The sequence below is a fragment of the Pollicipes pollicipes genome, unplaced genomic scaffold (assembly GCF_011947565.3).
Source record: "Pollicipes pollicipes isolate AB1234 unplaced genomic scaffold, Ppol_2.1 Scaffold_3087;HRSCAF=3621_pilon_pilon_pilon, whole genome shotgun sequence".
In the NCBI taxonomy this organism is placed as follows: Eukaryota; Metazoa; Arthropoda; class Thecostraca; order Pollicipedomorpha; family Pollicipedidae; genus Pollicipes; species Pollicipes pollicipes.
In genome coordinates, this window is record NW_023596225.1 from 35,494,848 (window position 1) to 35,518,221 (window position 23,374).

General features: G+C 52.5%; 2 protein-coding genes across 4 annotated transcripts; one reads left to right on the top strand and one right to left on the bottom strand.

The window, feature by feature from the left end:
- The first annotated feature begins 422 nt into the window (after window positions 1-422).
- LOC119090071 (protein artichoke) lies at window positions 423-16,447 on the top strand. The gene is made up of 11 exons (XM_037212866.1): window positions 423-2,711; window positions 7,353-7,506; window positions 8,831-9,005; window positions 11,476-11,630; window positions 13,081-13,157; window positions 13,296-13,538; window positions 13,722-13,961; window positions 14,214-14,345; window positions 14,415-14,979; window positions 15,335-15,467; window positions 16,357-16,447. The coding sequence occupies exons 1-11, from the start codon at window positions 423-425 to the stop codon at window positions 16,445-16,447; spliced, it is 4,254 nt and encodes a 1,417-aa protein (XP_037068761.1).
- On the bottom strand, window positions 16,329-20,601 carry LOC119114824 (ubiquitin-conjugating enzyme E2 C). 3 transcript variants are annotated; one of them, XM_037238871.1, is made up of 6 exons: window positions 20,462-20,601; window positions 19,661-19,713; window positions 18,889-18,916; window positions 18,104-18,190; window positions 17,528-17,732; window positions 16,329-17,195 (listed from the first exon to the last, which is right to left on the bottom strand). In XM_037238871.1, exons 2-6 carry the CDS (start codon window positions 19,705-19,707, stop codon window positions 17,083-17,085), a joined length of 480 nt encoding a protein of 159 aa, XP_037094766.1. In that variant the 5' UTR covers window positions 19,708-19,713; window positions 20,462-20,601; the 3' UTR covers window positions 16,329-17,082. The 3 variants fall into 3 exon arrangements, with proteins under 3 accessions (XP_037094766.1, XP_037094767.1, XP_037094765.1); XM_037238872.1 differs by having other exon boundaries at window positions 20,445-20,601; XM_037238870.1 differs by having other exon boundaries at window positions 20,530-20,571.
- Between the last annotated feature and the right edge of the window lie 2,773 nt (window positions 20,602-23,374).

The window sequence follows — 23,374 nt, forward strand, 5'->3', positions numbered from 1 at the left end:
ACAATGCAGGAGGTTGAAAGAAATGCAGAATGGGATGCATCGCAAAGCAGTTCGCAGCTGTGCGCGTTGCATGTATTTCTCTTCATGGTAATTTCAAACCATCATATCACTCCATGTTTCGAGTTGGAGAAAATGGGGATAGGTCCCACCTTCTCAGGCGGCGTGCTTATCTCCACCCTGCGTCCGGGAGGCTTGCTCACCCCGTCTTTCCGGGGCGTTGCACTCACCCCGCCCTCCCGCGCGCCCCCAGATGTGAGAACGCCAGCCCGAGCCAGCTGCACAACGCGCTGGTCACGCTGGCGCACTGGCGCGGCACCGTGGAGCGGCTCACCCTGCGCCGCAACCGGCTGGAGGCGCTGACGCACCGGCTCTTCAGCGGCGTCAGCGTCTTCCGGCTGGAGCTGGACGACAATGGCGTCACCATGGTGGACCGCGGTGCCTTCCACGGGCTGGAGGACACGCTGACGCACCTGGTGCTGCGCGAGCCGGCGGCGCACAAGTTCGCCTTCGACGCGCTCGACGACCTGCACGTGCTAGAGTCGCTGCTGATCGAGCAGACGCCGCTGCAGACGCTGCCGTCACTGGCGCGCGCCGACCGGCTGCGACTGCTGAGTATTAACAGTACGGGCATTGGCCAGATCCCAAGCCGGGCGTTCCGCGGTGCGCCCGAGCTGCGCGTGCTGCACTACACCTTCAACCCGACGGCCACGCTCGGCGAGAACTCGCTGCTCGGCCTGGCCATGCTGCGCGTGGCCAATTTCAGCTTCAACAGCATCGAGTACATCCACCCTCGCGCCTTCTTCCCCACGCAGCACCTGGATCACCTATCATTCGCCGGGAACGGCGTGCGGGACGCCAGCGTGGTGACGATCGCGGCCAGAGAGGCCCAGAGCTTGCGGCGGCTTGACCTCAGTGGCAACCTGATCGAGTACGTCAAGACGGGTACGTTCGTTGACCTGAAAAATATGGAAATTCTCAACTTGAGGCAGAATTTCATCACCAAGGTGGATCAGGACGCGTTCCACGTTCTTCCGCGTCTCAAACGGTTGGACCTTACCAACAATTATGTCAACTCGCTGAAAAAGGACGCATTTTTCAGCATGGAAAGCCTGGAGCAGCTATTGCTGAAGCAGAACAACATCACCGATCTAACAGGAAGTGCGGCAGTATTACGGATGCTGCCGAATCTGCGAGTGTTGGATCTGAGCATGAACTTGATCGAGTCTGTACCAGGCAACACCTTCGCACATCCTGCGCTGGAGATCTTGTATCTGAACCACAACAACATCAAACAGGTGGACAGGAACGGCTTCAAGAACATGCCTGACTTGCGGGAGCTGCACATGCACCATAACTTCCTGGTGATGGAGCAGGGCGGCAGCGACTGGTGGAACCTGCCCAAGCTGACCCTCCTTGACCTCTCCTTCAACGACATGACCCACCTGCACGCCAGCGTTCTTCGCAATGTCACGCAGCTGGAGCACGCCGACTTCAGCTACAACATCATCAACGTGGTGGATGAGAATGCCTTCGTGGGAACGGCCAAACTCAAGTTCCTGAATCTGTCGTTCAACTCGCTGCCGAAGATATACCCGATGACTTTCAAGAATCTCAAGGAGCTGCGTCAGGTGGACTTGAGCTTTAATGAGCTAGTGTCCGTAGAAACAGGACAATTCTCCAGTGCAGAAAACCTCCAAGATCTCAGAATGAAATTCAACAAAATCGCTGATATTCAGCCGAATTCTTTACCAGTGGGGAACGTGCTTAAAGTCCTCGACCTCTCATACAATTTCATCGCGACGTTCCCCGCCGCTTCATTGTCAGAACTGCGCGGACTCTCCGAGCTCAGGATGAAACAGAACATGCTGCGCGATCTCCCGGCGCAGTCCCTGCAGAAGCTGACGAAGCTGCGCGAGCTGGACTTTGGTTTCAACATGCTCTCAAAACTTGACCCGAGCATCCTGAAAACCATGAGTGACCTCCGGTCGGTGGAGCTCAGTGGCAATTTCCTGAAGACTATCCCACTGGAGCTATTCGAGGGCAACCAGGAGCTGCGGGTGGTCAACATCAGCAACAACCTTCTCACCACCATCCCGCCGAAGACGTTCCATAACCTAAACCACTTGGAGACGCTGGATCTCAGGAACAATACTCTGGTGGAGTTTGATAACATGGTCAACCAACTTCCATCTATCAGGTATCTGGACGCCAGTTACAACAACATCCGTTTCCTCTCGTCTACGACGTTCGAGAACACGCCTTCACTGGAGCACCTGGAGATGCACCACAACTATGTGGAGCACATCAAGAGCAACACGTTCCTCAACATGCCATCGTTGAGACAGCTGGACCTCAGCTTCAACGCGATGGTCGAGATGGACCCGGGCTCCTTCCGTGGCGACCAGCAGCTGAAGGCGATATTCCTCAACAACAACAACCTGCGGCAGCTGAAGGAGGCCACCTTCGTCAATCTCAACGGTCTGGAGAGAATAAACCTGCAGGAGAACCAGCTGACGCACCTGTCAGACGAGGCCTACGAAAATCTACCGGCACTGCGGTCGTACAACCTGTCAGCCAATCAGCTGGCCACCTTGCCCAGAGGAACGTTTCAGCGTCTGCGGGGGCTTCGAACGATCGACCTCAGTCACAACCGCATCCTGGAGGTCAACGACGGAACCTTCAGGTCACTCGCTGACCTCCAAACGCTTAAGGTGAGTCGCATGCTCAAACCCGCCACTTGCAACTTATCATCGTTTGTCGTTCACTAACCCGCATTGGCCCGGCACTCACCGTCAAGACGCCTGGCGGCCATAATGAGGAAGCTTTGACGGGCTTGGGGAGGAATCCTCACCAGTCATGCGTATCCAAACCTTTCTGTCAGGCTTGGAACAGTTTTGTGCAGTTAGTGGGTGCATGGGTGACTAAGCGTGGAATTTAACATACATCGTTTACATTTATTATACATCGTTACACAAACAATGGTCTTACATTTCTGACGGCAAAAGGACAGAAAAGTTTGGATTTCACCTGAAATCCTGTGGTCCTCATGCTTTAAAATGCTTGTCTGCATTATCGTTGATTTCCAGGGAATTCAACAATTTCGGTTCACCGATAAAGATTTCACACTGCGAAGGAGAAGTGTATGTTGTGCTTAGACGCACAACAAGACGAAGTTCTCAGACGCGCAACAATTGAGTAGTCGCGCGGGTGCTTGCGACACGCTCGGTAGGGGAGGCACTCAATTTGACACATAAGATAAAAAACAAGAGAACCAGAAACACTAAATTCGCCAGGTAGGAGGGCCTGTGTGTGAACTCACTTGCACCAAATTTGGAGATAGACTAGGTCAAAATACCGCTGACGTTTGGACCCAATAAGGTCAAATTCCAGGTCGGTATTCGAAGTACTTCCGGACCTCTTCATGCAACCGCCTTAACCCTACATACCTGTTCCAAGTACGCATTTCAGATCATGCCAGTCGGAAAGGCTGCTCCGCACGTGAAAAAGGGTTGATATCGGTCATATTAGGTCAGTGGCCGCTTCTTGCCTGCAAGCGATCCAGATAACATGCCTATTGACGCCCCTGTGATCAAGAAGTTCGAAAGGAGCATCAAATACCACCTCTTACAGCGCGTTCTTCAGTACAAAAGTTTGGTTTTGACCATGGTCCGACCTTCATACGGACCCTAGTTCAATGGAGTCAGTCGCTATCCTAACATCAGTTGGCTTGTCTGAGAAGCCATGTCAGAGATGTGTTGCTTGGTGTAAAGGGAGTGTCCCACCGTCGGGGTATATTTCCAAGATATGCTGTAGTGAAAGCTCAGGGCTAGTGACGTCCAATAATAGCATTGGAGCGACAACACCGTCACGACATAAAAAGACATCAATTGAAAAATTTTGGTCCATATTGTGTTGCCAAAATTTTGCAACAGCAACGCGCTTCTCCCCTACGGTTATGACCACCGTCGTCATGACAAGGACCGTGCACACCTTTACTTGTGCGAACAAGAGAACGTTTGCGATTGGCCCAACGGGTGGCGAGGGCCGGTTGCCGAGAAGTTCGTTGGTGGAAGTTTGAACTAGTGCGTCACATGTATCAAGTGATACTTCCTTCCATCCCGAAGCCAAAGCGCGCCTTGAAAAGAAGCGCTGTGGTAAACGCCAAAGGGGATAAATCAAACCCATGGTAAAACGTTTCGTTGAATTCGTGGGATACTACCTTAATGCTCGCACGCCTTTTTGTCTCAACGGAGTGTTTCAAGCCTTTGAAACATATATTACACACACGTTTTGAAGCGATCGTGTGTTTTAAACATAACAGGACACATACATTGGAAAAAGCACGGCAAATGAAGTGTGGTAGTTTCATATTGGTCAGCATGGACTCAAAGGAGATTTTTCCCGCATGGTCAGCTTGTTTAAATCGAAGTTCTAAGGTATTTAGAAAAATTGCGAGAAAACTGGTGTAACCAATGAAATGGGATGCGTGTGATGTAACAATGAGTGGAAAGTAAAAAAGGCGGGATACTCACTTTAACATCTTGTCTTCGCATCACCTTGCATGACTCCACACAAATTGTCTTTGCTGATAGTCATGGCGTACCTTCGACCTCCCATAGGTCACAACCTGACCATGTGCATCTAGCTTTCTACACCTAGATATCCGTTATTCAGTTGTCTACAGCTATGCAAAGTTTGGCGTGGCGTTGCGCCCAAAAACTTTCGTCGTGGCCATAGTTTTGTTGTTAATGTAGCCGTATGTTTATCTCCCCATAGAAACGTACAATTTTGTATGTAGTTGTACAGCTATCAACTCTCGAACGGCTACGCCGCATCGGCCAGAAGTTATTTTTGGAAAACCTTCGAAAGGGGAAGGGCTCCCATTGATACCCGGCCCGACTGCGTATTAAAAATTGGTAGGCATGTGAAAGTCTTATCAATAGTACACGCGTTTTCTACATCACGGTTACAGTAGACTCATCCTTTCGTTGTTTTTTCACAGCGCATTTCGTTACGTATGTAATGAAAGCATTCTAATGACCAATACGCCAATGAAAGTGCCGTTCTATGTAATTCTTAATGACATGGCAAATAGCTGAGCTGAAAAATGTGGTTTGGCGCCAAATCGAGGTCATTTTTTTCGCGCACCATGCGCATGTCACAGCAACTTTAAGAAAGCAAACCATCTTAGCATGGGGATGGGGGTCTAATTCAGGGACAAAATAAAATTAGAATGGGGTGTGTGGTTTGGCCTGATGGCCTGGCCCAAACCCGGGTAGCTAAATTCGTTAATGCACCCGGATTTATGCCCCCCCCCCCCCATAGAGACACCTGTGTCTCGTATATTGCTGTGCACCTACCAACACTAGGACCCTCTTTCCTCTCGTAACAAATAGTCGGGGCCTGCTCTCACCACCAGATACAAATCGTAACAGCTGAGCGGAATAAACGATGCAATAAACTTTACACCTCAAGGGCCAAAATACACGCGATCGTTTGTGAAGGTCAAAGTGAAAAGCTCTGGAATATGGGGATGACCTAAGTCCTTCATGGCTAACTCTTCATGACTGCCCCGGTCCCCCACAACCTAAAATGCGTACCGCCTCCCATTGTCACCACAGAAGAGTGCCTTAGGCGCCCTAAGATGGTCTCTAAAGGGGCGCCTTCACTTGTCGATCCCAAGAGACGCGTGCGTCCAGTGCCTCCCTGGATCCGCCCTTGCATGACTACTCGGCTGCTTAAATTAAAGACTTGTTATCAGTTATACAAAAAATGAAACCACACGCCTTTTTTGCCGTACACCAAAATTAAGTAAGATAAATTCGGCGAGAAAAAATCGGGGGAGGCAAGTTCTGGAGTTCTTGGTCCGACCCCCTCGCAAGAAGTCACAAAAATTAACACCTCTGAGCATTACTGTACTGATATTACCTTCCACATCATTTTCCCAATATTCGTTATTTCTTTAGTGATAGTTACAAGAATAGTGCAACACCACTATTCATATAGAGACGCATGCACTTCATGATTAACCCCACAGTCCCCTCGAGCGTCACGGCACCGAAACGTCAGCAGCCCTAAGAGTGGGCGGGAAGTCCGGTTTGCACGCTTGTGTCCCTGGCCGGGAGGTGGCGGTGCCGGCGGTGAGTGGCGTGGCGCGGCGCGGCGCGGCGCGGCGCGGCTCGGCTCGGCGCGGTGGTCCGGTTCGCCGGGCGTCCGCGTGCGCTGCGACACGCCGCCAGCGCCGTGACCGGCCGGAAGCGATGGCACCCGACGCCGTGTCGCCTGACATTCGACGCGCGCGGCCGCGCCCCAGGCCGGAACGGCACCCCGCGCTGCTCCGGAATCAGTGGGACCCGGGACGTGCAGAGGCCCGCGCGTGGCCCCGGCATGACAGATCGGGCCGCAGCAGTCCCGCACGCTCTCTGGAGTAACGATCCCGGACGACACCCTCTATCTTTCCACCCTCACCTTTTATCTATCCAGCCAGCACACGCTGGTACGCAGTAACACTGGTTATCTGTGGAACATGCTGGTTGATTTTAAGAGTGGTCGCAATAATTACAACTTTTTACAGGCGACACATAAGTTAAGAACTGCGTTCCCAGACGTGTCCAACCACTTGCACAGACGTCTCGGGAGGCATCCTACACGGCGTAATCCAAATACACTCACTAGAGTATAAGATGTAAAATAGTTGGTATCGGCACCAGTTGCATTGAACACCATAGCCTCTGACGCTGTGTGAGGAACCATGCAGTCACTGGCGTCTCTACAAAGGGCTGACGACTGTGTCGAGCTTCCTTTTGAAAAAGGCAAGATCATTGGGTGCCACCGGCGGTTTGACTGGTACAAAGAATTCACTAGTTTCATGCATTCAACAAACCTAATATTCCTGATGCCGGTACATAACCACATCGCTGGTTCTCCGCAATTTCTCGCTTTTAATCGGTCTGTTTTCTTTTCCCAATTAACCCCGCACTGCTACCACTGTCTTGGTAGAGCCAGCTTTGCGCCTAACAGAACCTTCACCAGTTGCAATAACCGTGCGATGGTCCTATAGCCAGCTGGCCTAACAGGAACGTCACCAGTTGCAATTACCATTGCTGGTGGTCCATTAGGCCAAGCTGCGCCTAACAGAACTTCACCAGCTGTACATCAACATACGTATAGTGTGTATATTGCGTGAGTTCGCGCAGATGTGAGTGGCGCTGTTGCACCTGGCATCATTGAGTCATTACCAGCGTCGGGCCCCCCCCCAGCTCCAGAATCCGGCAGGTAGCAACTGACGGCACAGCACGGTTGACCGTTCCCGCGTCTCCGGTGCTCGCTGTGACGCCTAGTGGCTGTTGCAGCTGAACGACAACGGCATGTGTCGCATCCACGACGACGCGTTCGCTGGCCAGCGGAACATGGACGCCGTGTACCTGCAGAACAACCGGATCCGCTCGCTGCGCAAGCCGCTGTTCCGGCGCGTCCGGACCGTGCTCCACCAGCTGGACGTCTCAGGTCAGTAGGGTGGGCTCGAGGTCGGCTCAAGTCAGTGGGATGAGCTCAAGGTTGGCTCAGGTCGGTGGGATTGGCTCAAGGTCGGCTCAGGTCGGTGGGGTGGGCTCAAGGTCGACTCAGGTCGGTGGGGTGGCTCAAGGTCGACTCAGGTCAGTGGGGTGGGCTCAAGGTCGGCTCAGGTCAGTGGGGCGGGACTCAGGGTCCGCCCAGTGACAGTGTGCACAAGCGGGCTGAGCGTGGGGACAGCCAGTGAGTGCATACGCTGCGTCTTGAGAGAACGAGTGCAATTGAACACTAGCGTCGGATCGATTTGATGGTAGAGACGGCGATGGTTGATGGTAGGCTTCGTCTCCCGTTCCGTTGACAACTTTCCTAGTTTTACGTGAAAAAATCAGTTGCTGTGGCAGATCTACCAGAAGTGTTGTGGGTAAATGGATTGCCCTAACAGAGAACACCACCGGTGAAGTCTGGACATATCGGAACACGGGCACCACCTACAACATTCACAACCATGCCAGTTTCCTCCGAGGCAAGGTTCCAAATTCGAAAATGTTGAAGCAAGCATTAGATATGATGAAACATGGTTCTCAGATATGATAAAAATATGGCAAATAAAACGTAAGATTTTCATAGAAGTGAGAATAGATTCAAAATAGACTTCTCCCGCAAGGTAGGCTAATTCAGACTGAAATACTGAGCCTTTTAGGATCCCGAGAAAACTGGCATCACTGATCAAATTGTGCGCATCTAATGTAACAAATAGTGAAAAGTACAAAAAGGTGGGATACGTCCTTTTAAGGAAATGTTCCACATTTGAAGAAATCGAAGCATCAGATATCATGAAATAAACTAAACTCTAGCTATTGGCATGCTTTTGAATGGAAAACACCACTATAGACGATACATTTTCTCAATCTTGTAAATATGCTCCTCAATACGTCGTTCTTTGAATGTGCCATCATATCTTGCACAACATCGATTCAGGGTCAATTGACTGCCGTTGTATCTGGAAATCGTGCTCACGAACACCATACATGAATGACTCAACAATTCATTTCTCCCTTTTTCGCCGCATGACCAATGTAATTGCAAGATTTTAATGACGCTATTATAGCGTCAAGAATGCCTGGGTGACCTTGAAACAGACTGCACGAAATAGTCTGCCCATCTTCGCGGGCGTCTAGATCAGAGCTAAAGGGGTTTGGGCCTTAAGAGAGACAGAGCTGTGAACTCTGCCAAATGGTCTACAAAATGGTCGTTTCAGTGCAAAACTTCATCAAAATGCAAAATATTCTCTTTCTAACGCTGTCCACGTCGTTCTCAGGTAACCCGCTGCGGTGCGACTGCGAGATCCAGTGGCTGCGCGAGTGGCTGGGTGACCTACGCGCGCGCCACCCGCCGGCCGGCCGCCACTTGCACGAGCCCATCTGCTACTACCCTCAGGAGATGCGCGGCGTGCCCATGCTGCGCACGAGGGAGAACGACTTCCACTGCGAAAGGTGGGCGCCGCCTCGTGACAGGTATGGGGTGCACGCCACACGGTATATAGAGGTACAGGCGAGTGGGCGTTCAACGCTCGGTGCAAAAAATGGGCCTCTGCGTGCAGCATGTACGCGCCAGTGCAAACGATGAGCGTTACGCGGCTTGGGCCGAAGGCAACTGTGACATTGTGGCTGTGATGGTACACGGAACAAGCTACATTATGCCGTACACTGTTGACTGCAGTCTCAAACTCTAAGAAATACACTAAATGGGTCGCGAATTCCATAATATTTCCGCCGGCATGTCCTCCTCTGGTGAGTTTTGATATTTGCATTTTATGGTGAACCATAACAAATAATGCAAAGCTCAATGAAAGTCCAGAACGTAGGACGTTTGTGGGAATATGAAAGTGTGTTAATACGAACGCATTTCAATAGCTTAGGCTATCTTAACCTGGGAGACATTTCATACATTGCGAAAAACAGTTGACTTCATGACAGAAATAGAGCAAACAGATGGCAATAAAAGGACGACATAAATCAGTGTAAACGCACTTACAAAAGTATACAAAGGCGGTGCACTGAGGTCCATATCGAGCGGGTTCAAAACCAGCGAGTTCAACAGCAGCCGTTCCGACTACTGTACAATCTACCATAAGGAAGTTGGTAAGAGTACGGAGGCCAAACACCTTTCCCGCACAAATTCCAAATGACGAGCATGGTGCGATCCCCCTAAACATCATAAACCAGGCATGCATTTACGCCCCATGGAATCAAACTGCTGCTCTTTAACTGAAGAACCATCCTTCTTAATGGCACGTGTCATCACCCAACTCGTCCACTTTGCGCCCACTCATCTGACCAGTTCCAGATTATTCCTCCGAGGCTTAAATCAAAATATCTATCAAAACTCCTCATAAGTGCGTTTCTATTCGCAATGGATGCGTCATCACCACACACCAATATCCCTATAGATGAAGCCATCACGGTGATACCTGATATGCTCCGGCACGTTTTAAGCAATATTCAGATGTTTCACCTCACCGTGATTTACGTCGAAAACCTCATGATCGGGGTTAGCCGTGGGGAACAAAATGGGTCCACCAGTCCCCATACTATTTATGCATTACCAAAAACTTCAGATTGATGTCCCCCTTATGTCGAAATTGTTCATGCGTTGCAAAGATGACCTTTTTGGGGTATGTACACCGGGCAAGCCAAGTTTCATTCGGTTTCAAAACCAACTCCATTCTCCCAAAACTCTCTCCACCCATCCATGCGGTTTTCAACCGAACGTCAGGATAAACACGGCGCTATCCCGTTTTTAGACGTCCCCTTGACACGTTCTCCAGACAACACATACATGACCAAGCTTTCCGTAAAATAAACGCACTCTGGCATAACTTTACATAATTCACCTGCACATCCAAGACGCAAAAAATAAACATTCTAAAGGAATAGTTTCATGGCGCTGTTACCCGCGCCCGGCCGGGGGGGGGGGGGGGAGCCTGACTTCCCCCCTCATGTTCATTCATGTCGTTTCTTCATTGTCACCTGTTCGCTCTATTTCTGTCATCGAATCCCTTGTTTTTCGCAATGAACGAACTAGCTGAGGGGATAAAACGGTCTAACCTATTGAAATGCGTCGGTATTTTTAAAAAAGAATCACATTATGTGTCCCCATAAACGTTCCGCATTCCGGATTTATATCAAGCACCGTATCATATCTTATGGTTTGCCATAACTTACAACTTTCAAAACTTACCAGAAGAGGGCCAGTCTGTTGAAATATAGTGAACATTGTTATCTATTCATTGTATTTCTTGGAGTTTGGGACCGTAGTCAACAATGAATGACATATTGATAAAATGAACAGTCCCAGAGGGTTCTGTTATCGATAAATGAAACAAGCTACAGCGAAGCTGTGAACTGAAAACCCGATGCGTTGCAAATAGATCCGTCCGTCCATACTGGTGCGGCACCATGAGCTGCAGGGGCAGACACACCTTAAAATGGTCAGACTGGCAACACAAGATTATGCCATTGGAACGCGAGAGAGTGGTTAAACTTTTGATATACCGTCTCTGCAGTCATCCTTGATCCCGTTTTCTTCACAATGCAACATGGCGTATTGATGGATATAAGCACGCATTTGACGCAATCCACAAGGTACAGTCGCCCCTCCCAATGAACGTGGGAGGTGCGACGCGCCAACTGCACGGTTCTATCCATACAAATGCGATGTCTGAATTGCGAGGAGAGTGGAGTAAAAGACGACTGCAAATGCGGCATGCTAAGAGCCTGAGCATTATCTCGAAGACGGGAGTAGGAGAGAAATTAAAGGAATCTAACAGAAAAGGGTCCGGCGGTGACTGTTGCCGCCCGTTCCGTGCTGCATCCCCCTCCCTTCCCACACCGACGGCCCTCCCTTCTCTCCGGCGAGCCTCTGCCGGCACTCGCCGCCACTGACGGCCTTCCCCCGCCGCAGGGCGTCGTTGGACCACACGGAGCCCTGTCCAGAGTTCACGGACTCGGAGCTCCGCGTGTTCCACCCGACCGAACGGCCTGGCGGCGCGCGCAGGCCGCACCAGCTGGGGCTCGGTCCGGCCGACTACGGCTCACCCCACTACGACCAGCCGCTAGGTACGTGTGCCGCTCGAGGCGCCCTCTGCGCCGGCAGGCGGCGCCCTGTGAGGCCCAGTCCGACGCGGTACGAGCCGATCGTGAAGACGCTTGGTACCCTGAACTCATTGGTCCCTACCTTGTCTGGCCTGCACCCATGCACAAGGCTGCAAGTATGGGCCAACCGATAAATCCTCAAAAGTTCACAATTTCATCGCATGGTTTAATGTTGCGTGCCTGTGCGAGCTGTGATGGAATGCGAGCTGCGAAGTGGAAGTTGACCATGGCCACGCCAAGCAAATGCTGACTGCAGCGTCCTACGGGCGCGCCCGGTGTTCAGCCTTCACTTCCTGAAAGAGCCGAACATAATAAAATGCAACTTTTCTGAAAACATATTCAAAATCGAGCTCGTGGCACGTGCCCGGCACTGCCAGCCGAACGTCTGCAGAATTCACGTAACAAGTCGAGCGGAGGGTGTCAATGGCCCAAGCCCGGATGACAACATGAATCCCATTAGGGCGTGCGTGCTTTCGCGATCGGCAGCCGCGTACGGTTCGCGTACTCCACAAGCGCGTGCAAAGATTTGGACTCGAGATCCTCCGAGTGCCAGAAACGGTGAGCTAACCGGCCGAAATTCGTTGGCTGGAGAGACCGGCTCCAGGGCTATCGAACGGTGCCCAATTTAAGGAAATCCGTGCCAACACGCTGGTACACTGCGCGTACTATACTTTTGCGCTCTTTCTCCTTGGAACCCGTCCACAGGGCCCAAAATGGTGCAATCTGGTATAATGATGGCCTTGAACACAAACGAGTGCCTTTTCGATCGAAGTCAGCCGGTAAGGGGACTGTATCTCGCGCGTGAGGCATAACCCAAAACTGTCGCCCGTGCCATTGGCGCTAACCCACTGCTAGGACAACCACATTCGGCAGGCAGCATTGTCACTTATGCCAGTCAACGACCAGCTGTTTTGCATCCCGTCAGCTTCAACCTGTGGTGTACGTTACGCTCGTGCTGAGGTGCACCCTTTTACCATCAGACATCAATTAGCAGCCATAGAAGCTGTATGCTCAAGGCTTTACTATCTAGTTTTATCTAGTATAATCTAGAATATTTAGTTTTAACAAGGAAGCCGCCCGCACATTCCAATATTAACGTGATCAGCACCCAGGTGTGATCTGCGTGCGAGTGAACCACGTTTGGCTTGGGGTCCTTCAAGTCACAGAAGTCACGACCAAGCTGCTCAGAATATGATGGGCAGAAAAATCCTCCCAAAAACAGTTCACTCGTGTCCAATGAGACTTCCCAAGCGTCAATGTTCCAGGCGCGGTGCGCATGGCTCCCTTCTTAGTCTCCATTCCGGGGCTCGCGGCGGTACGATCACGGATCTCGATTTTGGCTCGAAGCCAATGTCGATCGTGTTGGTTTCTCACCATTTCGCCGAACCAAACCGACTGTTCCCTTGTGTGGCAGACTCGGCGAACACGATCGGCTCGCTGCAGTCTGCCGAGCCGTCGTTGGCCGAGGTGGCGCCGCCGCCGGAGGTGACCACGGAGCGGGCGGCGCCGGCGCTGGCGGCGCAGACGACGGCGCAAATACCGCCGCCGACAGCCACCACGCCGCTGGCCGGCGCCGACCCGGACCACACGGCCGGCGACACGCCCACCATCTACGTCGGCTCCATCAAGCGGGCCAACTCGACGCAGAAGCAGACAGACGGGAGCGGCGGCGGCGGACCCAGCGCGCTCGGTATCCTGGGCACGCTCGGCACACTGGGCACACTCAGCACTTTGCTGCCCAAGCTCGGGCTCACGTTCGGCCTGGGAAGCTCCAACCGCAACTCGGATCGCGCCGGCCTGGCCGGTGGGGCGCAGGGGCCGCTGCCACCAGGGCTTTACCCGCACAAGCCGCCGTACAGGCCCGACTCGAGCGCCGGCTTCAGCGGCGGGCCAGCCGGCGCGGCGGCGCCCCACCCGCAGCGGCGGCCTGACTTCTACGAGCAGCGCGGCCGGCCGGCAGCGGCGCTGCTGCCGCCCGGCGCTGGCCCAGCAAAGCAGGGCCCTCCGCCGGCCGAGCGGCCGCGGCCTTCGCCCCCGGCGGTGCCGCCTGAGCAGCTCTTCATCCCGGCCAAGCACGGCCATATCCGCCACGACGACTCGGGCGACCCGCACGGTCTGAACGCGTTCGTGTTCCCCGACCCGCAGCTGAACCCGGGCGCGGCCAGCAGCCTAAACGCGGTTGTGTTCGACGGCGAGCGGCGGCCGCCGGCGCGTCGGCCAGAGGTGCCCTCTGTGCCTGAGACAATCCCGATGGACGCGCCGTTCGTGCCGAGTCCGCCCTTCGATCCGTCGCCGGCCGCGCCGCCGCGCGCCGCGTCCGGCGCCGTCGGCTTCTGGCCGGTGACCGAGGCGGCGTCCACGGAGCGGGCCGACGCGGCGGCGCCCAGCGGCGAGCCGTTCGGCCTGCAGGATGCGTGGACGGAGCCGGCGCCGGCGTCCGACGGCGGCGCCATGTCGCTGGACGCGCTGCTCAACGAGATCCGCCGGCTGGAGGAGGAGAGCGCGCGCGCCACCGAGCCGCCGACTAGCACGACGCCGGCGCGGGAGCCTAGCACCTCGACCGAGGCGGAAACGGAGCACCCGTACCTGACGGCCGAGGACGAGCTGGGCGACTTCAGCCTGGACAGCCTGCTGCAGATGATCGCCGAGCAGACCACGCCGAGCACCGATGACCAGACGGCCGGCGGCTCGCACCACGCCGGCACCACGGTTGGCCAGCAGCCGGAGGTCGGCACGGCGCCGCCCGAGCCGGCACCGAGCACACCCGCGGACGACGGCAGCCCGCTCTGGCACCACACCACGGAGCCAGCCAGCGTAGAGACGACCACAGCAGGTGGCAACCCACTCACGGACATGCTGGCCGACTGGTTCGACACGGCGGAGCGAGAGACGACGGAGACGGCGCGGCACGACTCCATCGCGCCCACTGACGCGGCCACCGAGTACACCGTCACGGAGCCGGTCACGGAGAGCGCCGAAACCACCACACCACCCGCCGCCGTCACCACCGAGCAAGTGCCGGCCTCGCACCGGCCGCCGGTGAACCCAGTCGCCGCCCCCACGGAGCCGAGCGCGACGCCCGAGCTTGACACGTTCGCACCCCAACACAACTGGAACACGCCCGCCAACACGACGTACGAGGCGCGCCTGAAAGCTGAGCTGGCCGTCAACGCCAAGGACGAGGACGAGGACGGGGAGCCGAGCTCGACCGCGGCGCCGGAGACGGCCGAGCCGCGCGGCCGTCCCAGCATCACCATGGTGCAGCCGTACGACGGCTACCCGCTGCCGCAGTTCATCGCGCCGGCAGGCGGCGGCGCGGCGGCGGCGGCGGTGCCGGTGCGACCGCGGCCCGCCGAGCCGGAGCCGGCGCGCGCGCCCGAGAGCAATACGGTGCCATTCGGCGACAGCCTGGCGGTGCCGGCGCCAGCGCGCGGTCGCGCCCAGCCGGCGGTCGACGCCGCCAACGAGTGGTACTACCGCAACTACTTCTCCGACGAGCTGGAAAGGAGCCGACCGGCCGACGCGTGGCTGCCGCACAGCGACGTGGCCGGCGGCGGCAGCAGCACGCGTTACGGCGTCAGCCCGCTGCTCTGGCCGCTGGTGGCGGCAGCGGCGGCGGCGGCGCGGCTGGCGCCGCGGCCCTGAGCGGCGCGGACGGGTGCCGACAGGCACCGGCCCCATCCGGAGAATGGCGCCGACGTGGCCCCAGCGGCGGGAGGCGCGCGTGTCCCACCCGGACAGGGTGGTGGATGGCGGCCTATTGATTCGCGGCGTTGGAGAGGACCCCGGCCATTGGACAGCGTGTCCAAAACGCCGCCGTGAGTGCGTTCCGTCCGCGAGCCGCGGTTGGTCATAAGCAAACTGCGCACAGGTGTCAGCAGACCGCGCACAGCTGTCGTTAAACTGCGCACAGCAGCCAGCTAAGAGTAGTTGCGCACGGCCTTTCAGCCCACAGACTGCGCACACTTGTTGTTACGCACTAGAAGACGTAGGTGATAAGACGCGTCCGCGGGCTTATAATGGTCCGGTTATAGCAACCCAAAGTGGTAGCTGCTTTGTTCTTTCGTCTCAGTTTATGAGCAATGACCAGAGTTGGATATACTGAATAAAGTATTCATCGCATGGTGTTTTCGTGGGTAGTGTTTCATCGCGTGATGTTTTTGTCATTCGTGTGTTTCTGAACAACGATACTTCGTGCTTGGTTTGCCTGAGACCTAACCCTCTTTGGCACTACCCTGGATGGCCGTAGTAGTACCAATGAAGCCGACGCGTGTCCGCTTGCCCGGTCTGTTTTACGGAAAGTACGCTTTCGTCTTGTGCTGCCCTGCTCGCCTGTGTTCGACCCACTCGAGGTCATCTGGCTTGCTGATCAGACCACGGCCGCTGTAAGACATGGACGGCAATAAGAAGCTGACCGTCACAGCTGGAGATAACAGAACCTCACCCCAGTGCAGTCGCTGTGCGGTCCGAGCGTTGAGCGCTTTTACTGAGTCTGCCAGGAAGCCGTTACGATGGTATACACTAGGCCGCGCGGCGCGCGCCGGCGTCGGATGCTGCTGGCGCCGACCACATCGCTGACTCCGGGGGGAGCTGAGCCCAACCACATCGCCGACTCCGGGACGGGGCTGAGCCCGACCACCTCGCTGACTCTGGGACGGAAGCTGAGCCCACAGTACTCTGTTTATTGAAGACAGCAGACGGCTGAGACGGCCCAGGACATGTGGGGCACGCAGGCTGGAGGTCCGATTCAGATCGACAGCATCTATTACAAAAAGCGGTAAGATGTTTCGAGGAGCCCGTGAGAAACCAGACCGCGCACAAAATGTTTCACGAAGCCCAACACGGTGTTTGGAGTCAGCAGCACAGCATCGTCAGTAGGGCGCTAGGAAGAAATGAAGTACGACAACCAAATTCGCCGCTAGATGTTCATTTATGCACACATGCAGTTCCCTGGCCCATCTCCAAATGTCAGACGTCGCGTGCATTTGATTCGAGCGCGCTTGTACCATGAGCTACCTATGCCGTGAATCGGTTACAAGCTTAACTCCAGCACCACACCCAAAAACACGCCCTGCGTGCCTCTCAAACCAAATCCACGCCGACAGACACGTTACGCCCGATGACTACGTCAACTCATATGGTCTATTTAGCGATGAAACGAAGACGGACGAAGCTCCTGCATCAAAACCAATGCGGAGTATTACATCAGAGCACGAAGATTCCCGGTGGAGTCATCCCCCGCAGTTGGCGCCAGCACACTGTAGACTGAGCAGTGGTATAATCTGGACTCAGCCGCCGCTGCCGCCAGGCCGGAGCCGCGGCCTCACGAGCTCGCCCCCGTCGGTGGGTCACCGAACAGGGGGAGGGAGGGGATGGGGTGAGATGGCCCACTGGTACCTAGAGCGGCAGTCGCGGCTCACGGGTGGCGCACACAGCTGGCACACCGCTCCAGCACGTTCTCGCGGAAGCGCGTGGGGTCGCTCCACATGTCGGCCGCCTGCACGTTCAGCGGGCTGTTGTTGTTCGGCTCTGGAAACGACAGGTCGGAGACGGCCTGTGAGTGGGCCGGGTGGCGCACGCGGCGCTCTGGTCAGGCGGCACTCGCTGGTCTGCCAGCCGGCGCGGCGCGCGGGCAGTCAGGTTTACTGGCGCGCTTACTACGGCGAATCCCAGTCACCGCATAAAATGACATCATCGTAACTGTAACCAGAAGCGGATCCCAACGCGCTGGCGTCGAAGCGCCACCCGGTACCGCTGTAACCTTGCCAGACGTCGGCACACTGACTTGCGACCACGCCGTGACTGTTGAACAACACCCCGTCGCGCTGACGTCAGCGAGAGCGCGCCCGCTCGCCGCTCACCTCCGAGCAGACTCTGTATGGAGAGCAGCAGCGCGCGCACGTCGTAGGAGGCCGACCACTTCTCCTTGAGGATGTCGAGGCAGATGTTGCCCTGCGTGTCGACGTTCGGGTGGAAGCAGGGCGACGTGAAGCGAACCACCGGCGCCGAGAACGGGTAGTTGTTGGAGAAGTCGAGCCGCAGCTTGAACTCCAGGCCCTCATACACCTGGCGGGTGCGAGACGACGGCGAGCACCGTCAGACGCCGCTCGGTGTCGGCGAAGCAAACACAACGGAAGCAGGGGTAAATGAAAATATTCGGCGGAATCGACATTGAGAGCTGATAAGGTTATGACTCACGGAGGTGACGAAACGGTACGGGCTTCCGTGCCTCGTAAGGAAGTCGGCATGTCAGCCAGCTTCAAACCGAAGAATGGAACGGGAGCCCTAATGACAAGATCTGTCGGGATATGACGCAAGATGTACATTTCATTTTATAGGTGGGACGACACCACGCATCTGTATTAAAAAATATGGATACACCAAGTTCAGGTTCAAGTATATAATACCGAAAGAGGCACGTCAGGACGGCCATTTACCGTGCTGGCGGCTCCAGAGATGGTGGCGACCCAGCTGAAGAGGTTATCACCATCTGGGAATGCTGAGATGCCCTTGTCACCAGACGTCTGCAAAATAAGGGCACACATTTAGTGAAAAACAAAGCTCAGTTACACTGCCAGTATTGCAAGGATTACATTTGCAGCTTGCCTCTTCCAACATGCCTTTGCCATTATTTCCGTTGGAACTGGATCCTTTTCTGCTTGTTACAGCTATCCTTTCAATCATGAATAGTTACTTAATTGCAATTGATATCATCAGCCATCACATAAAAGAGTTAACAAGATATTCTTAGAAAGAAGAAATGGAAGGTGGGTGCTGGCCAAAAGCACCTTTTGTGATAAGTGCATTCCAATGTATGAATGGCTTCTGGGTTCTGTGCATTTACCAAGCATAACTTGTTGCATGTACCCTGAACTCATCACACAATTTCTGCTGTCCAGTTCAACAGATGAGTTTAACTCACCCTTTTGCCCAGCAGAAATGGGTAAGGTTTTACGCGCCGCACAACTCTACGGTTCACCCCCGCGGCTGGGTTGATCATTGTTGGCCAGCTGCCTGCTGACATTTCCATTTTAGCTGGGCCAAGCAATGCACCTGCTCTGGAGCTCATGCTGGCACAGCTTGATAACAAGTCAATCATCTTTCCCCTAGACCATGGAGAGGACTGCACTCATGTACTGCTCCAACATATGTTCAGACATGTTCTATGCCCTGTGCCAAAATTGGGTCCCAAGTAAATGCAGAAGGTGGGTATGTGACTTACCATTAAAGTCATTAATTCTGTCTGCAGCCTGAAAAAACAAAGCAAGATTAATTTGTGGAATGCCTTCCAAAAAACCAAAACATATTGCATTATGACTAACGAGTCCAGAATCAGGGTATCAAGCACTGGCAAAACGTGTCTTGCAGTTCACCAACTCACATAGTTGTGTATACAAATGCAAACAAATGAAATGATGCCCCCATGTAATGGAAAGAAATGATAAAACTACATGAAGTAGAAAACTGATGTCCATGCACACATGCTTGAGTTTATGTGGAGAGTGTGCAGCCCTGTTGTGTACTGCATTGTGTTCTGCTGCTTCCAGGGCTTTAGCACACTGGAGCATCAGATACAAATGGGCAAAATAAAGAAACGAAAAACCCTAAAATAGACAGAAAATAATGGCCATCTCAAATCTAAGAGGCACTTGATTAACCTAAACTTAACTATATATTTTTACATACAGTACACTACAATATGGCAAATGAAAGCATTGAATAAGTCAAAATAAGACTAGAAAGTAGTATGACCATAAAACTGTTATGTTAGAATAGGTGTGCAAGCCACATCACTGCTATAAGACCAACAATCTTATGAGGTCTGTTTGCTTGCTTTAAACTTAACCATGGAAACCAAACATGAGTACAATGATAAGTACAAATATGATGCTATTGTGTAATGTTGCATAACACAGTTTAACTGCAGCCTAATCATGCACAAACAAAACAAATATACCTTTTTTATTTTTGACAACTCTTGGCAGATAGCTTACCTTTTACTGACACTGTGATGGTCACTTCTGGTTGTTGGGTAGCTCATTTTGATCTGTAACATTGGTAAATTCAGATGTACATCTGTTATCACCCCTCATAAAACTCCACTCATGATTGCCTTACTCAATACATAGTTGTGATAGGTTGTACAATAATAACTGTCAAACTACCAATGAGAAACATCACCTTTTATCCAGATGGCTATGCAACTGACCAACTCCATCTGACTGTCTAGTCTGTCACTAAAACATGGTTAAGTTTAAGATGCACCAGAAAAACTGCTAAGGCATAAATAAGGAATCTGCACATTTGTAGGGATACCTACATGTTTAATCAACAAGTAATAAAATAACCAGTCATGAAGATCTGGCCCACTGATAGAGGACTCTGGAACTGAAAATCCTGAAATATGCTGTTAACGTTTCCAGAGGCATTGCAGAGCAAGCCACTCAGCAGGCCAAGTTGCAATGTCAAATTGTAGCACCATTTAGTTTCACCATTCTCCCCACCTACAGGCATCTATCAATTGCTATATACACCCATATAATGTTCATCAATGGCCAGGTAGCAAAGGAGCTGTGAGCGGGCAGGGCAGTACCATAACAGCAATTTGACTCGAGTTTTAGTAGTTTATCTCGCTCTAGCTAGAGCAGAAGTTTTTCAGGCAAATCTGGCTAAGTACAAATCTAGCCCTGCGAGCTCCTTCCCACGGTCAGAAACTGCACATCCCAATGTGCACTAATTCATGTTAATCACTTGCCCTGATGGATTCCAATGTCTAACCTGGCGGTGGTGCTAACCTTTCCTTCTCACAACGCGTGCAACAGTTTCGGGCGACCCCTCCCGACACAAAATCCGCACCGCGTACCCTGCGACCTTCTGCGGACGTTTCCATTCAGTTTGAAGCCTTTTTAAAAACCGCGCGATAGACGTGCCGTTGTGCGCCACATAGGCAGACGCAGCAAACGACCGCAAACGGCGCTCTTATTTATTCCGGTAGATAAAAAAATTCCATCGCAGGTAGAAAGTGCTGCAGTCCCCGAGGCCCCACTCCATATCATCCCTCATAAAACTCCACTCATAGTCGTCGTCGTAAGCACGATTGTCAGCTGGAATGCGTGACGTCACGCGTGCTGACAGAGCGTTCTATGTGTGAGCTGATGGGAGGGTTTGTAAACTTTGCTTTCTCATCTTCCTTTACCTATAACCACGCAACACGCTAATTCTGGCGTGCCGACGACATACCTCGTACCAAGTGGTGTTCGGAAGTGTAGCTTTTACTCCGGTATTACCGTCATATATCCAATCTGTATATTGAGTGCTTCTTCTCATCCTCAATACATTTCAATTTCTTCCCTCTCATTTCAAGCTTTTACTTATAACGTTATTAATTTGCTTGACAACGTAACCACACACCACACCAACACTGTCACTCACCTTTTCATGGCTACTCTTGGCATTTTAATTCCCTCCTTATCCATCCCATGCCGGATCTCCCCAAAAATTATAGGCAAGTGCCCCTATCCCACCTGACGCACTCGTCAACGCAAGAGCCACGAAATCAAATTCCCGCTTGAGTTGAGTGATTTTTAATCTGGTAGCGCTCTCTCTTCATGCTGACGGGCTGACAAAAAATCCTGGCCTCATCGTCAGCCGGCGCGTGACGTCATATACCATATGACCCTGTGAACCACATGAAGTGACGTAGGCGAATACTGGACCGTGATTGGTGCTAACGACCAATTAGTGTCCTCGAAAAAATATCGACCTAGCAAAGTAACGTTTCGTGGTCAGGTTCAGGCTCAAATAACGGGATGCTCCATACCACCCAAAAGTTAACGGCCCATTTCAAACTCTTAGGCAGTAGGATATCAACCAGCGCATGAACTAGGTCCGTCAAAAATCCTGATCAGCAAATTATTTTAATTGATTAAAAAGTGAATTGACACGAACCTGAAATCATCTAGAAGTGACCGGACAATTTGGAATTCTTAAGCACACGAATCATCTTCAGCGTATGAACTAGCGTCTATTAAGAAATCATGATGTCTGAAAGTCGTCCTTCAGTGTCGTCGTCGCCGTCAGTGGGGATTTGCGACGCTGCCAGTTGCTGAGGATATATGCGTCGGTTGCTTCTCACCCTGGCAGGAAGGGTAGACACCTGGGAATCGAATCCCATGCCTCTAGTTTTCCAGACGTGCAGTTTACGCGTTAACCACTCTTGCCCTTTAAGGTCAAATTCAGCCTCAAAGGATGGAGAAGTTCATATCACCCATGCGTGTGGCGATGAAAAATCAGTACTTTTCGACGTACTCTAATTAACGCGCTCATGAATGCTTTGATGCTAAAAATCTCAAATCGGCCGTCATCTTTGAAGTGATGCTAAGTTCCCCGTCCTTTAAGCCGTAACTTTATCTAGGGGGTGGCCTCCATAGGTCAGACCTTTTCTACAATCACTTCATAGACACTGGTTTATGCGTTGAAGACGAGCTGATGCTTAATGCTTCCAATTCGGTCACTAATTTTTGGATGATGTGGATTTCCCTGTTCTTTGAACCGAAACTGGCAGAAAAGGAAGACCTTGGTAGGCCAGGATTTTTTAGCGACCGTTGCTTGATGCGTAGTGAATATTCTTATGCTTGAAAACCGAACCTGGCCGGTAAATTTTTGGTGCAATCGGGTCTGACGTCATTGCATCTCGAGACGTCATAGCTTTGGAAGACTTGGACTTCCTTGACAGGCGGAAGTTCCTACGCTGGAGCATATTATGACGCTTAAAATCATTAAATCGGCCGAAAATTTGGGGTGATATTGAGTTACCACTTCCTTGAACCTGGATTTGACCTTGAAAAGCGACGTTGAGTGAAAAGGGCTTTCAAATGGACGGTAGTTCATACGCTGGTGAATATTCTAGTACCTAGAAATCCCAAATCTGCAGGTGATTTTTGACTGATATGAAGTTTCCGGTGACTTGACCTTGAAGGACACATGTCATTGCAAAATAAGCCTCACATTGAATGCGCTCGCGCGATAATTGATCTGAGGCGTCTTCGGCGAGATCAGGACTCGTCGCCAATTAAAGCGATCAACGAATTGCTAACTTCATGCGATGATTTGTCCGCTCGCCGAATAATGATGACCTTTTTACGAAGTTCCTTTGCCATTGTCCTGAATTTTTGTGTGAGCACCTTGCTGATGTCATTTCCAGGCATTTTCGCACGGTCTCCCTATAAGCTGTTCTTTAAATCCTCGTCTTCGGCAACGTTGTCCTTTTTCCAGGTTCAAGATGTCCTGGTAAACATTTTTATTTGTACTTTCTTTTAAGCTTATCGTGTGTCGACAAAATATGGCAATTGAGTCCAAGATTGAGCGCCTCTTTTTGTTCTTCAGTAAGATCATTGTGAAATATATTCACGATCTGACGCGTCTCCGGCGAGATCAGAACGCGTCGCCAAATAAAGCGGTGGGTGAATTGCTAGTCTCATAGACTTCTTAAATGTGACTCTGAAGGACAAAATCACCTTAAAAATCCCACATTAAAGAATCCCAGTGTTGTCCGCAATGACCAGCAGTGAGCCAGCGCTTTGTGACCTAAAATATTGGATTTCTCAACAGCTTTGATAAAACTAGACACAGTACAACGTTCTGACCAGCGGCGTAATGCGTGCCCGGGAGGCCGGTTGAACACCCTTTCGCTCAGGTGGGGAGGGGTC

What these genes read in the sequence shown, in the direction of transcription:
- LOC119090071 (XM_037212866.1), top strand. Translation starts at nt 423, where the DNA reads ATGGTGGACCGCGGTGCCTTCCACGGGCTGGAGGACACGCTGACGCAC. An exon ending in CTGACCTCCAAACGCTTAAG is followed by an intron (nt 2,712 to 7,352) that starts GTGAGTCGCATG and finishes TGGCTGTTGCAG; the next exon opens with CTGAACGACAACGGCATGTG. An exon ending in GACCCCGGCCATTGGACAGC is followed by an intron (nt 15,468 to 16,356) that starts GTGTCCAAAACG and finishes TGTTTATTGAAG; the next exon opens with ACAGCAGACGGCTGAGACGG.
- LOC119114824 (XM_037238870.1), bottom strand. Translation starts at nt 20,556, where the DNA reads ATGGAAACGTCCGCAGAAGGTCGCAGG. An exon ending in CGTCCGCAGAAGGTCGCAGG is followed by an intron (nt 19,714 to 20,529) that starts GTACGCGGTGCG and finishes CCAATGTTACAG; the next exon opens with ATCAAAATGAGCTACCCAAC. An exon ending in CATCACAGTGTCAGTAAAAG is followed by an intron (nt 18,917 to 19,660) that starts GTAAGCTATCTG and finishes TTGTTTTTTCAG; the next exon opens with GCTGCAGACAGAATTAATGA.